This window comes from Nelusetta ayraudi, unplaced genomic scaffold (genome assembly GCF_046127955.1).
Source record: "Nelusetta ayraudi isolate G7.1 ecotype Tasmania unplaced genomic scaffold, CSIRO-AGI_Nayr_v1 ptg000034l, whole genome shotgun sequence".
NCBI classification, from domain to species: Eukaryota; Metazoa; Chordata; class Actinopteri; order Tetraodontiformes; family Monacanthidae; genus Nelusetta; species Nelusetta ayraudi.
The window spans coordinates 2,775,146-2,790,000 of NW_027466084.1; the positions used below are offsets into that span (position 1 = coordinate 2,775,146).

Genomic DNA, 14,855 nt, shown 5'->3' on the forward strand with positions numbered 1-14,855 from the left:
AGGAAAAAAAAAAAAAGAGGGAGGCTGACGCGGCTCCGCAAAACACACTCCAGCCCCGGATGAGGTCATTCTTCCAGGATGCACACGCAGCACTTACGCTCACATTACAGAGAGTGGACGAGCGACGGCCATTACGGCCCTCCGGCTTTAAGACGTCACACACATTAGTCCATCAGGCTGCGGGTTTATACAATTTCTGAAGTGCATCCTCCGATATCAGGTTGACTCCTTCTGTCGGTTCTGGGCAGCCACGGCGGCCGAGGTGCGTTTGTTTTGTTTTCTTACGATGCACTACCGAGGTATTAATGTGTTTGCATTTGATTTGGGTTATGCGTGCCATTCGTTTCGCAGCCAGGCTTGTGATTGCTGGGGTAGGTCGCACAGTACTGGATCGCATGACCTGACGGAACAGGAGACTACAAATGGGCACATTAGAGTCAAAAGAAACGAAATGACGCATTGAAGAAATCTGTTTTTTTTTTAAGTCACTGAAAAAAAGTCATTGAAAATTTCAATGCTAACAATTCAAATTCTGAAGGGTATAGTGCAGAGGGGATCTGCCACCGATCAGTAATTAATGTCGCTACGATAATCCTACTTAGTTCAGCACATTATTGAAAAAAAGTACAGATGTATATTATTTGGAGAATAGTTATTATGGTCTGCTTGTGCAACAAAAAACAAACAAACAAACAAAAAAATGCTGAAAAGCATTTCGAAAAGGCTTCTGCAAACAGTCCCGGCAAGGTGAGGTCGATGAAATTCCATGACACAGTCAAACTTTTCGGTTACCTCTCACCCAGCTGGCCACGCTGAGGATATTTCAGTAAGAACTTTCCACTGTCAGGTGCCAAAATAGCAAAATAGCAAAAAGGAAGGGCTGGAGCGGTCTATTCAGTTTGTGTGAATGCTGTTTTTGGGGCTACATGAAAAAGAAAAAAGAAAAAAAAGAATTTTATTTGTCACTGGCAGCTCCTAGTTGTGTACACTGAACTTGCATTTTTTACAAACTGGGGATGATAACGCATACAATGCGCATTCAGTACCAAGGCAATTGCTCGCACTTGAAAACGCCCCTACTACCTGAGTTCTCTCCCCCCCCCCCCTCTCCGTCTTGTCAAGGGAACATGCAAATAAGCCAAGGCAATGGCATTCTGCCTCCGCCTTATGCAAAATTCAAAAAGGTTAAAGTATTCCGGCGCAAGCAGACCCTACAAAATAAAATGAATCTTGCTTTGAGAGAAGCACAGAAAGGTGAAGAGGGAGAGTGATCACAACTGGAATAGAACGGGACTGAACAAAAGGGCATTCACTTTGCTCGAGCTAGTTGTTGCATTTAATCCTTTTTTTTTCTTTCCCCCCACCCCCCACCGCCGAGACTTAAAGGTGCTGCTGCCTCTGCCTGGGAGAGATTTCTAATATCTCATTTGAATGATTTTAGACGCCTGCTTTGTAGCAGTCAGCCAGGCGGCTAGCGGTAGCTGTGCGGCCACGACCGTCTTTGCTAATGCTCACCTTAAAACCTTAAAACTAAATGGAAATACGAAGATGACGATGAGATTTTACAAGTCACACTTCGCTCCAGATGCTGACATTTATTTTTTCCCCGCTGTTGCCAGCATTATTATTTCAACCACGCAGGTGCGAGTGAATGAAAGCAAGCGGCGCCCAACCCAAAAATAAGTTAGGCTACAGTAAAATCAGCAAATGCAAAAGCCGCCGTCATAATCCTCCGTTACTGTTGCCGTCGCCGGGGATAAGATTCACAGTTGGGGTGACGAGCTGAAGCACGCAGGACTGAGAGAGAGAACCCCCCAAAGCCCCAGACGGGGGAGCAGAACTTGGGCTGAAAGCGCAGAGAAAAGAGACAGCAGCCGGGGAGGAGTTTGATGACGTGGGGGGGGGGGGTGTGTGTGATGAGACTTCCAGATGTACAGAACAGAGTGCTGACTTCTCGCTGCCAAAGTGCCTTTTTCCCTCTCATTCTTTCCACTGGCAGGATGGCTTAATGGGGGTTGCAGCATTTAAACCATCAGCGCCGCCGCACTCTCGGCTCCGAAAACAGGTTGTGGAAACGGTGGAAATTCCTAACGAGGGAAGCCGCGAAGGTCCCTGAGCAGTCAAGACACTTTTCTTTTAATGTTTAACTTAAGGTGACCTCGCTTGATTTAACCCACTCATCTCGATTTTTTTTTGCTAGATAAATTTGGCTCATGACAAAATTGAATGGGAGACAGCTGATGAAAAAGCATCAGCTCATTAAACTGATTCTTTTTTTAGGCACTGAGTGCTGTGTCAAATTCACTGTACCAGTTGGTTTCCAACTAACGCTTTCAAACCAAAACGTGCCTTTACTTCTCACTCTTGGCTTTCACGGCGCGTCCTTAAAATCTGAATTTCGTGGAACCGCGCTTCCACCGCTCTCCAGTTCAGCCAGCCGGGGTTTTTTGTTTCGCCCACTGAATCTGCCGCTCTTTCATTCACTGCTAAAGAAACAATGAATTTGTTTTCGCACATCATGTGAACCAATAGCTATGTTTACGCGCGCAGATTTTCCAATCCAATCTAAAGCTTGCTTGATCGTAAAAATCCAAATCCACTGTCTGCATGGACGCTAAATAAAATGATCTGATCATGACGTGCGTGTACGTGCACCGGGCGTTTAATCAGAATCATTCGAGCGAACGCGTGGGATTGGCTAATTTTTCCGGAAATATTAGTAGAAGAAGAAGCTGTGCCTCCGCCTGTGTTGTTGACCAGTTTTGCTTCCCTCCCAGGATCTGAATGGCTGTGTACATGGACGCCATTCGGAATAACGATCGGCATAAACCACCCTCGCTCTTTTGGAATGGAATGTCTTTCCGAATGGGCCGCATCGGATCAGAATCTCCTGACTGACGTGTTGACATGAAGCGTTGTGGATCTGATTGGGCCTTTATTCCAATTATTCGTGTCCATGTGAACGAAGCTAATGTCTCCTTTCAGAGGCTGGAAGGAGCCAAAACGTGCTATTTTCCAAAGAAATCTAATTAACGATGGCCTTTGTAATCAATTACTTGTACTTAATTGGATCTTAATTGCATTTCTATATTTGAGTTGGCGACTCTGCTCGGTTGTATAAGGTGCTCTGATGTTATTATTAGTTGTGGCGCTAATACTAGCTGCTACAGTGTTTCGCGTTTCGGTGCTAACCGGAGGCTGGAATAACTGCAGTGGAATGCGAACTCTTTGTGGCACCGTTTGCACAGAACAGCGCTCCCATCCAGGCCTCCATCCATGGGGATCTCTCATCCACTGAGCTTAGCAACGCGGCGTTATCGTTGTTCTCCATCGCGCTAGTTGCTAGCATAGCTAACTTGTTTGTCCAACCGCCACTCCGCCTTCCGCTTGACGTCACTCGGTGCGACGCTATGACCCGCAGGCCACACTTGTCAACTGGGAAACATTCTGTGTCGTCTAGAGTGTGAAATAAAATGTGATACAATATTATTATTTTAGCACCGTGATTTTTTTTTTTGGTGCATTAATTATCCAAGATAAAAAAAATTAAAATACAATGGAGGATAAAGTAGGACCACTGAGACCATCTGCAAAGCCTCAGTCTGGGTAATTTCAACTTCAGACTTCAATTGCTACTCTAGAATTTAATGAAGCGAATGAGGCAAATAAGAGGAAACGGCTAGACTGGTTGCAGGCAACCTGACGATTCAACCGTAGCATTTGAAGTTGGGGCAACTAGGAGACGGAACATGGAAAAAAAAAAACAAGCAGCAGAGCTAAAAGATGGGTTCCCGAGGTTTGTTTCAACTGGCATTTTAAACTACCCAGACGCCACGTGTCACCTTCACACACTCCATAAAAAGGTCCTTTCGCTTTGTCACATTTCTTTGTACCAGACGATCCAAGCATCCAATGACCAGTGCTGAGAGCAAAGAGAGGACGCGATTCAAGTTTTGATATTTTCATCCGAGTTGCCTTTAGTCATAACTGTGCGCCCATATCAATGAGCCTAATGAGTGAGTTGTGAAGTGACTTCTTCTTGCCCTAGGTTATGCCTGGAGGCTACGAACTGGCTGCCCAGACTTGTTAGCGCTGTATGCTGGCTTCAAAAAAAACAAAAAAAAACACATTTGCCATTAAAATTCCCCAGGAAAAAAGGAACGACGGCAAAGCAAGTCAAATTAAAAAAGGCGAGATAAAGGAAAGAGCTTATTTGTCTGAAAGGCGATGACGTGAATCTTCTGAAACTTCAAAAGTTTCAGCAGAGGTTTTTATTTATTTATTTTTTTTTAAATAGCAAACAACCAGTTAACCCGAGCTTTGCTTGCCGCCTTCTTTAAACACCTTGAATTTCGCAAAGGCGCAGCGTTTGAACTCCTGTCGCCGTCCTCTGGTGGGGGGAGGTAATTACGCGAGCACCCTTGACACGCTTACGGCGCCGACGGCACTGACACACTTGCCGCAGTTCCAGCCCGGGCTCCGCATCGGAGCCAACTCTTGAGTTAGTCAAATTAAATTCAGCGTGGTGCGGACTCCCCTGGCGCGGCGGGCTTGAAGGTAACAGATGGGTTAGGGGTTTGTTTATATTAAGCAGCTCAAGGTTTATGTAAATGGAAAATGTAAAACAAGAGTTATCCTTCAAATCTTCTTGGAATGTTGACCTTGTTGCAGTTAGGTATGTTTAATGATGTATGACTGCTCTGCATATTTCACCTCTGACTCGATCGTCGCTCGCTTCGCTTGCGCACCGCGTTGGTGTTTTGCGCTCGAGCAAGGACATCGCAAACGGATGGTGCTTTTCTTTACCCACTACGTCATCTGGAACTTAAGAAAAAGTATCAAAGCTCTTTGGCCATGGCATTAGAAGCACTAGTATAAGCTCAGGCCGGGCGACGAGATCAAGAGATCATCATGTTTGATGGTCCCTTTATGCAATGAAGTAGCTCATCAGAACTAATTGATCCATTAAGCATGGAAGTGGACGATACAAACCATGACTTAGTGGCTTTTAAATTTTGAGTTGGGCCTGTGAGCGATCAGAAAGATTTCTTTCTTCTTTGTCCTTGAGGTCGGTGGTTCTCGCGTAAACAGAAGAAACGGGCCGATGGAATTTAAAGCTTTGGGAGGCCAGCAGGCAAAGGAACACATAAACTTTGCATCATTTCTCGGGCCCCTTTATTAGGTAAAATCTAAACGCGCTTTTTTCATGCCAGTGGCCGATCGGCCAATCACACGACTGTGATCCCAAGACTCTCAACTCACAAAATTTAGTCACGTAGAGGCAGCGAATATGACTTGCCGAAGTTCAAAGTGAGAATGAGGAAGACGAAGAAAAGGGGTTTGAAGTGACTTTGGACTTGGTGAAGATGGTTGCTTGGCGCCGGACGGGCCTCAAGTCTGAACTGCTGATCTACCGGGATCCTCACACTGGCACAAGCATCTCTAGGGTTTACGAAGGACGGTCCAAAAAGGAAGGGAATATCCAGTGAGTGGCAGCTGTGTTGGAGGAAAGTGCCTTCTTTGATGGCAGGGGTCAGAGGTCAGCGTGGGCAGACTGATTGGAGACCATAGAGAGGCAACAGAAACTCACAATGCAACTCCTGGGTCTGCAGCATTTCACCTCTGAACACACGCAAACAGCGAACCTTAAACAGAGCGTGCGTTCCGACCACTTTACAGGTAAACACTACTGGACTACTACTACTACTACTACTGCGAATAACTCAGAATAGATCAGAAAGCGGGTGGTGGTTGCATTGGTGTCTGAGGTCATGGCAGACACACCACCATTGACATTTGATTGGCTAATCTTCATGTAATGTATTAGATACATTTTAACTTGGTGATTGTATCGATTGACCATGACTGTAGCTGCGTTTCCATTTCAGTTTTTCGCAAAATACGTGTAATATTCCGAAAATTTCGACAAAGTACAAAAGCGATTTGCAGGTGTTTCCATTGAATGGTGTGAAGCACAAAAGCCGTAATTCTCGCAAAATCTCGTCGCCCACGAGACGTACGAGAATTACGTTTGCGATCGCTTGTTTACGTTTGTTCGCCGTCAAGAATGCTTGTTAAATATATTTTTCTGATTACTTATAAAAAAATAATCTGTCTCCTCCTCCGTCCAAACGTAACGCGCCATTTTTCACTTGAAGTGAACTGGTCACGTGACCCACGTACGTCACGCCTGGTGATGTGTAAATGTGAAAACACTTTTGCGTTTTAATTCGATATCGATACCTCATGAGAGCGTAAAAAGCTTTTTGATCAATATTTGAGAGTTTTTTTCCGAAATTTAGGCGTTCCCATTCCCAGTTTTTTATTGCGATATTTAGATTTTACGTAATTCTAGGAAAACTAACAGAAACGCAGCTAGTGAGACAAACAGTATGGTCAATAACAACAATAATAAGGCCTAGCAGACGAATGTACACAGTATAGGAGCTTGAGCTATTTCTGCATTATTAGGGGGGTATTTGGGGTAGCTTGAATTCCTGCTGAAGTAATTCCCACTTTTTGGGGTTAATTAAAGGCAGTGGGTTGGCCAAATGAAAGGAGTAACGCGTCCAGAGCAGAAAGCTGTCTGGGTCTCTTTAAACTCACCCAAGCACTGCCCGAAGACATCATTGAAGCAACCCAATACCAACGGAGCACAATCTTTCTACCTGCAGATGTAGATGCCCCTTCTGGAGGCCACGGAGCGAGAAGAGTGAATAGTGAGAGCGCGCACGTGCACGCACACACACACATTGCCCATACCTGGGGGGGTTCTACCACAAGACAGGTGGTGCAAAGGTCAGAGAGTGGAGTAAAAGGCATGGAAAATTTAAAGCCCCCACTGTCCTGCGGAGCAGCGCGGGCAACGTGAGGTCACGCGATGGATCAATGGAGCGGCCTCCTCGTCGGTGACGAGGCCTAACGGCAAGAAGACGAGCTCGCTGCCCACGGAGCGCCTGCAGCGAAGCGCATCCACGGCGATCGCGGGCTAGCTGCAACACTGGCCCGCTCTAGTCGAGCACATCCACGTGTGTCCTGCAAAAAAAAAAATCTGATCTATTTCTTCCTCTCGGGGTGGAGCGGCTGCAGAAATGAGACGTGAGACACACGCGGGTCGCAGAACCCGCAAGTTCGCTCATCAAGCCTGTAGATGCTAATGCGCGCAGATCGATGACGCTACCAAATGCGAAACTTTAATGAAGATTGCAAAACTAAGGGGCCTGCGTATAGGCCACTTCATCAACCAATTTGAAGGGGCCACTTTGGAAAAAAGGCATATGTTTAGAATTATTGTTTCCCGCTGGCTCGCCTCCAGTGCTTCGCAAGATGTGGTTTCCAATACGCCTGCAAGCTACCAATCAAATATCCGATTGATTATTCCCAACATAAATCCAGAAAGCCGGTGACGGATACTGTTTTTCTTTTCTTTTTTTCTTCTTTTTTTTGGGTAATGAAATGACTTTAGCTTTAATTAAATGCATTATTAATATGTGAAATGTAAATAGCAGACTAATTTATTTTCTGCTGCGAAAGTGTAACATAGCGGCCACTTCAACGCTCACTATGATAGCCGTGAGTCAAAGGAAGAGAATCATTTTGACGAGGTTAGCCTTCTCTATTTAAACTTTCCACTGTCACACTTAAGTCCTTTAATACATCGCTGATGAAGGAAGCCAACTGCGAGTGACCTTTAAAATTTTTACTTCTACTTCAAATCAAACACAAATTTACCAAAATCTCAGTCATGCTAATACATTTTTTACCACTACCTGAAATGTTCAAATGCATCACCACCGTTTAATCGCATTTATTCAACTAACCTTCATCGCTGCCAGCCGACACTTCGGGCAGAAACAAGGCACTTTTTCCTCGAGAGGCTCAATCCTGCAGGTTTGAAAACTTTTCTTCTGAGTGATTTTTCACAGAGCCTGCGTGCACCGAGAGTTATTCTGAAGAGCAGTGAAGTTAACACACTTCCTTCAAGGTCCCTCCACCCTTTTTTTGTAATGCGAGTCTGTCTGTGTGTGTGTGTGTGTCTGGGAGTAGTGGTGCACGCGCGTGGCTGCTACCGTGAGCTTATGCGAGTTGAGTCCCTTTAATCTGCGTCGTTAGGTTTGCATAAAACGACGAGGAAATTCGAACCCGACTTAAGAAAATTTGCTTTAAATAATTAAATAGATAAATAACAATGTGGGGATTTCTGTTAAGTGACTCTATACAAGTTAACGAGGCTATTAAGCCCAGTGATTTCACAGGGTTGCGGCACCTGTAACAGCAGAAGAATCAGAGGTGAACAGAGCAGCGGCCTTGAGGAACACCGCTCTAAATCTCTTAAGGCTCACACACACTGAACGCGTCAAGCGCAGGGGGGGCGTCAGCGCAGCCATTCATTGTGTATGTGCGACGTCGGCGCAAGAGAGCAGAGCGTCGCGCAAGGGTGGCGTTTGACGCCTTGACGCTCGTTTTAAAAATGTTTTAAATCGAGCGTCAACGCGCTGTGACGACATCTAGGCGCGGCCAATAGGAGAGCAGCCGGCTCCAGGGGGGAAAAGTGCCCAGATGCACAGCACGGCACCAGTTGTTAAATATGTGTTAAAACTTCTCTACATCGAACTGTGCCTGACAATACATGAACATAAAGTTGTTGTGTTCTCATATACATTCGGGTTGGGACATTATCGCGTTGATTCGCATTTTATTTTACACTCGTCTAGAGTCTAGACAGCACGGAACGTACTTTGCACGGGTTTTCGGCTAAGTTGATAGCGAAGCACTGAGTAGCAAGCGGGAGGATGTTGTGTGCAAACGGTGGGACAACGAGATTTCGTTCCACCGCAGTTATTCAAGCCTCCGTTGCCGGCTGAATGCAAAACACGTAGCATCTAGCGCCGAAACCAAGCAGAGTCGCCAACCCGATACATATTTTTAAGCTAGTCTTGAGTCCCAGAACTCGGTGTCATGTCAAATGTTACACTCGGGACACTGCGAGACAGGTTTTCCCTTCGTTTTTCCTCACTATACTGCTCTATCGCGAACTGGCGCCCTGCTCTGGGCGCCCTGCATCGGGCCACTTTTTTCAGAACCGGCTGCTCTCCTATTGGATGCGCCGAGGTGTCGTCACAGGGCGTTGACGCCAGGTCTGCGCCTGAAGAACGCGTTCAGTGTGTAAGCACCTTTAATCACGTGACTTTCACGTTCGCTGCATGAATTTTGTTCTTCTGTATTTTTTTTTATTTCTTTCCATAAAACATTTTGCTTATTAGCTGACTTTTGGGGAGAAAAAAAATAATAACTTTCTCGCAGATTTGAGGAAATTGAATGAAAAGAAGACGAAACGTCCACGCGAGAAGGCCCGCACAGCACTAGCGCAACAAAGTGTCCGACAAAGTCACGTGGACGACGGGCAGCAGTTCACAATTATGATTGTTTTGGGGGGATTTCCATTTCATACCGTCGCACATTAGCGACTATTCACATAGATTTTTTTTTTTTGCTGGGAGTCGAAAGAAGAAACCGGCGCAAACTCGTTTCACCGTGCACACCGTTTCGACCCTTTTTGCATTTGCATTTTGGTTCGCCGTGCTTTTTGCCTGCGTGTCATCGAGTCCACTGCCTATCAGGAGCTGGAATAACTTTCCATCCCAAAAGCAGCAAGGCGCCGCGGAGTTTTCCTCGCTTTCTCAATCGCATTATTTGAGGCGCCCGACGAATCCCTTCAGTCCTTCAGTTTCCCACCGATTCTTTCCCTGGTTGACTAATATAATTGGAAATGTACAGAGTTAGATCTGAGTTTTTTTTTTCTCATGGATTAGAACGCAGGTGGCAAAAGTGTTCTCATATTGTACTTAAGTAAAAGTATGAAGAAAAAAAAAATGATTCGGTCAAAGTCATAATGAGTATTAATTCAACTCCTTTACCCAAGAAGTAAAATGAATAAAGGTTCTTATATACTTCTTATATGTACTGAGGAAAAAGTAAAAACATTTTTTTTTTTTTCATTGAATATGACAAAACATGTGTTGATAAGCTGATTGTAGTCTAAAATAATCTCCCTCTAAAACATGATCCAGTTTTACGTTCAACTACACAACACCGTGGTTCAAATAGGTCTGCTTGAAGCAGAAACTACTGCAGTAATGAGTGAATTGCAGTACAGAAGTACTCCCTACAAACGCAGGGAGTGAAAGTGAAGAGTCGTCAGAAATAGAAATACTCGTGCGAGGCACGGATACGTGAAAAAGTACGGTGACAAAGTATTTGTACTCTGCTACGTCCCACCTCTGGACCGGAAGGTTTCAAGCATGAACAATAAACGTTTGTTTCGTATGAATTATAAACACGGTATTCAAAAATCCACACACAACTCACGGTCGACCAAAACAAAACAATGTCTACATGATGCCAAAAAGCCCAAAATGATTATTATTATTTTTTTTTTTTTTGCATTTTTGGAAGTTCCTGCTCTGATTTCGAGCTTTAAGATAACGTTGATTTAGGGAAAAAGTAAATAAATGAATAAACAAATCAAAACAAACGGCACTATATTCAACTAGTGCCAGCCTAAACATGAGCTTCCCACGATGCCTTACTGTGGCTGTGCCGGTGACTGTCTGGCTGCCGGAGTCTGACGCGTTCTGCTCACTGTGGCTCTGTGTGGACTGGTACATGTTGAGTTGATGTTCGGTGACCGAGGCCTGGATGGCGCTGTAGTCCTGGGCCGTGGCCGGGTGCGGGTGCGGATGCGAGTGCGGATGAGGATGAGGGTGGGAGGCCGTGAACTCGGCGGGGATGCTGTTCTGGGGAGGGGGCGCAAACTGGGCCGATGGGTAGGCTTGGGCCATGGATGGGTCCGGGGGCGCCGGTGTGTCCTGGTTACCCTGCGAGGAGGAGAGAAGAGATTTTCAGTCACTTGTTTGGCGTGGAGATTAAACGTTGGTGGCACGTGACGCTCGAAGTTCAGAGCAAAACTTGTTTGGGTAAAAATGAGTAAGATTCATTACTTTAATGATGTGGGTCAACTTAAAAAAGGGTTCCACAAAATACTTCTAAAAAAACAGGCAAGCTTTTGTATTTGTTTGCTGGGCATAAAGTGCCCTCCTTGTTGGGTGCTCGGCTGCTTGACCCGAATTTTGCCGGTCTGTTCAGTCACACAGATGCATATTAAAATAAAACACGTTCAAGGCGCAGCCGAGAACATTCAGGTGCACATCAGTGTCGTGGGAGTCCTGAATTAATCGTTATTAATCGCCTTTCTGCTGAATCGTGATTCGCCATTCACTGCCGTCGTCCCCACCGCCGTTAGCTAGCCACTATCTAGCTAACCTAGCTAGCTAGTGGCGATTAGCGTACCACCATCGCCTAGCTAGCCACAAGCTAGCTAACCGCAGAGGAGAAACCAGACAACATGTCACTATCGAGCGGCTGCTGTTTCACCTGCGGGTTCTGCACTTTTGTAAATAAATCGAGCGAATCGCTGCGTTGCCCTGGGGGGGGTTTGGACTCAGCTCCCCCCCTTTCCCTCCCTGTGAAGCTGAAGCTCTGAACAAAGGGATTCCCTCTGTGGATCACAGTAGCCCACCAAGCTCATGAGTCACGACTCCTCTCCTCTATTAACTCATTTCCCTGAGTCATTCACGTGACTGCGAGACACGCTAACTGGATAACTGGATAGAAGAGATCAGGCAGCGTGTTGTTATACTGCGCGACTGCCATTCCGCCTGCGTCCTCATGAAATGCAGGAATCCCGCGAGGCCGAGCTGCGATCAAACGAACCCCTCGGCGGATCGCGGCGGCGGCTCGGCCCCCCCAACTCACAAAACGAACAAATCACCCCGCCGCTCTGGGAATGGGCGGAGCCCATTGGTTTTTTGCGCCTATGGATTTCTACACACTCCGGGTAACCGACTCAATCTCCTCGCTCGGCGACTCACGCATCAAGCCCGTGAAAAAAAAAATTGAGTTTCCCCATCGCTGTTTTGTATTCCCCCCGCAAACGAACCGCCTCGCCGCGTTGTAATAAAGTGACCTGGAGAGAGAGAGAAAAAAAAACAAAGCGATTGTGTTTTCACAGCCGCGCCACCGGCAACAATAAAAAGGGATGTGGGGGCATTAAAATGCACCGCGACCATCAAGGAAAGACCTCATACAGAGAGTTTTTTTTTTCTGGCTCCCACTGTGATACGTTCCCAGCCAGGTGTTAATAACATCTGTGGAGCCCATCTGAAAACTTGGACCGACTGTGTCCCTTCCCATTCACCGCTAAAGCTAAAAGTAAGTTCAGGCCTCGCCCCCCCCCCCCCCCCCCCTCCTCTCTCTCTCCTTCTCTCCCTCTCCCCTTCCTTTCATCTGTGACATGTCATGTTTATGCAGATAATTCTCGCTCGCCGTCCTAATCCAATGATCTTGTTATGAGACGCCTTTAACCAAATATAGATTGTGCCGGTGACTCATCGCCTAGCATGGAAATGAGCGTATCATCATCATCATCATCATCGGCGGCGGCGGCGGCATCGTCACCGCAAGATGTAGCGGGGAGATTCTTTGTTTAGAAACACCGGGGGGTTGAGCAAACACACGCAGTCAAGCAAAGGGCAGATGGAAGTCCCGCGCAGAGTTCCTGAGGTGTCGCTCGATTTAATAAGATCGCGCCTGATTTAAAAAAAAAAATACAAAAACAAACAAACAAAAAAAACCCAACAACAACAACAACTCTGCAGGTTATGAGCAAATCAGGACTCTTCACCCTTAGTCACACCAGAGAAGCTTCAACCTGCACAACATCTGCAAGACATGCATATATGTGCAACATATACACAAAATATATATTTAAAAAAAAACTAGTGCTGAGACTTCTAGGGTGTTAATATCAACTTTAATTAAAATCACAGCATTAAAAAATAAAATAAAATGAAATACACTCTAGACAACACGGAACATTTCCCAGTGATCGGGTTCCTGGCATATCGATTATAGTGATGCACTGAGTGACAACAGACAAGCAGAAGGCAGAGTAGCAGTTGGGCTCCAAGCTAGCTGTGCCACCAACAAATGTGATGGACGACAGCGATAACACCGCCCCGCTAAGCTCGTTGGATGGGAAATTTACACTTAAGAAACAGTCGGAAGGAAGCCTGGATTAGAGTGCTGCCCCGTGCAAGCGGTGCCACAAAGAGTTAGCATTCCACCGCAGTGATTCAAGGTAACGGGTAGATGGTTTAAGATTCTTAAGGAAGCGACATAGACTCTAACGAAGTCTCGTAGACTCTTTCCAACTCTCGTCGGAAGAGATGGAGGCTCCGAGTAGCCCAGGCTCCTCTGCAAGCATGAATGAAATAAAATCAATCAATCAACGGTTAGGTTTAGGATCAGGACTCGGGTGACGGTTAGGTTTAGGATCAGGACTCGGGTGACGGTTAGGTTTAGGATCAAGGCTCGGGTGACGGTTAGGTTTAGGATCAGGACTCGGGTGACGGTTAGGTTTAGGATTGGGGTCCGAGTCACGGTTAGGATCAGAATTCAAGTTACGGACCGTTCAAGAATACAGTTTTGGAGGCTAAGGATGTTACATAAGGTAAAATCATTGCCTATCTCTATCAATGTTAGCCACCCTCTTTGACGTTCGTCTTCAGCGGGGGTTTTTTCGAGACTTTCTTAGAACCTACGTCACTTCCTTATGAATCTTTAGCCATGACCATTATTCAAGCCTCTGGTACCCCCTTGAATACGAAACACGTAGCAGCTAGCATGAGCACCGGCGCTAACAATAACATCATTGCCGAATATAACGAAGCAGAGTTGCCGATTCAAGTATATCGATATGCGATTAAAATATGATTAATCACGATTAATCACCTACAAAGGACATCATTAATTAGATTTTTTTTTTTGGTTTATCAAGTCCCACAACTAAAAACAACATATATACTAAGTGCCAATCAAGGCTCCCAGTGAACAAAAACCTATTTCAATATCCCCGCATTCTGTCTACCAGTGTTTTCCCACTCAAACAGTAACGCGATTCCACCCCAGAAATGAGTCAGCAGTCAGCCCCTTGTGATGTCACCAACGGCACTGGGGCCTCTGAGCTCGCCTTGCTCTCATCTCCTTCCATACATGTGGAACCTGCAGCCACAGTTTTCTCTCAACAGTTTTAGCACAACAGACGTACACCCTTCCCCACCCGCTCTTACCTCTCCTACCCCCAACCACCCCCACCGACCCCCTGCCTACACCAGAGCCAAGGGGGCAGGGGGTGGGGGGTGAGTGGTGGGTGGAAAGATATCACGAAAAGTCACAGCACAGACTTAAAAAGATGACGCTTTTACTCAAAAGGAGTGCACAGAAGAAGTCACTCAGAGCTCAGTGAGTTTTGGCCGGGGCTGCAATTCAATAGTGGAAATACCGAAAGAACGGGAGAAAGAAAAAAAAGAAGCAAGCATACTTCCACTGTGCAGCGTTAGTGTGAGCGAGTGTGTATGTGAGAGAGGTTCCTCCTGTGGGACATTTATATCTCAGCCATTACACAGAGTGAGAGAGCGAGAGGGCGAGAGAGAGAGAGAGGGAGAGAGAGAGAGATGGGGGTTGCAGCCAAATGCAGGGAAAAGGCAGAGTGGGAGACAGAGAGAAGGAAAGAGATGCCGACAGTGAGTCTTGGCTAAATGCTCTGCAGTGTAATGAGAACCACATTTAGAAGGCTGAAATATGCTTTACGTGGCAGAGCACCGTGCGCGCCTGCACACACAAAGGCAGAGGCACACACACACACACACACACACAGACACACGCACATGCGCACATTCAACGACTGCAGTACGGCAATTAAGTCCCGAGGAGCAAAATGCAAACACAGATGGGGA

General features: G+C 46.1%; 1 protein-coding gene across 13 annotated transcripts in view; it reads right to left on the reverse strand.

The window, feature by feature from the left end:
* Nucleotides 1-14,855, reverse strand: part of rbfox1 (RNA binding fox-1 homolog 1) — a 183,334-nt gene that overhangs the window by 58,170 nt on the left and 110,309 nt on the right. For all 13 annotated transcript variants that reach the window (XR_012927411.1, XR_012927412.1, XM_076032454.1 and 10 more), the window contains exon 2: nucleotides 10,590-10,877. Coding sequence is in view for 11 of the 13 variants with exons in the window: in XM_076032454.1 (XP_075888569.1) it covers nucleotides 10,590-10,877 (288 nt within the window). In the remaining 2 variants the exon portion in view is untranslated. The remainder of the gene's footprint in view (nucleotides 1-10,589; nucleotides 10,878-14,855) is intronic.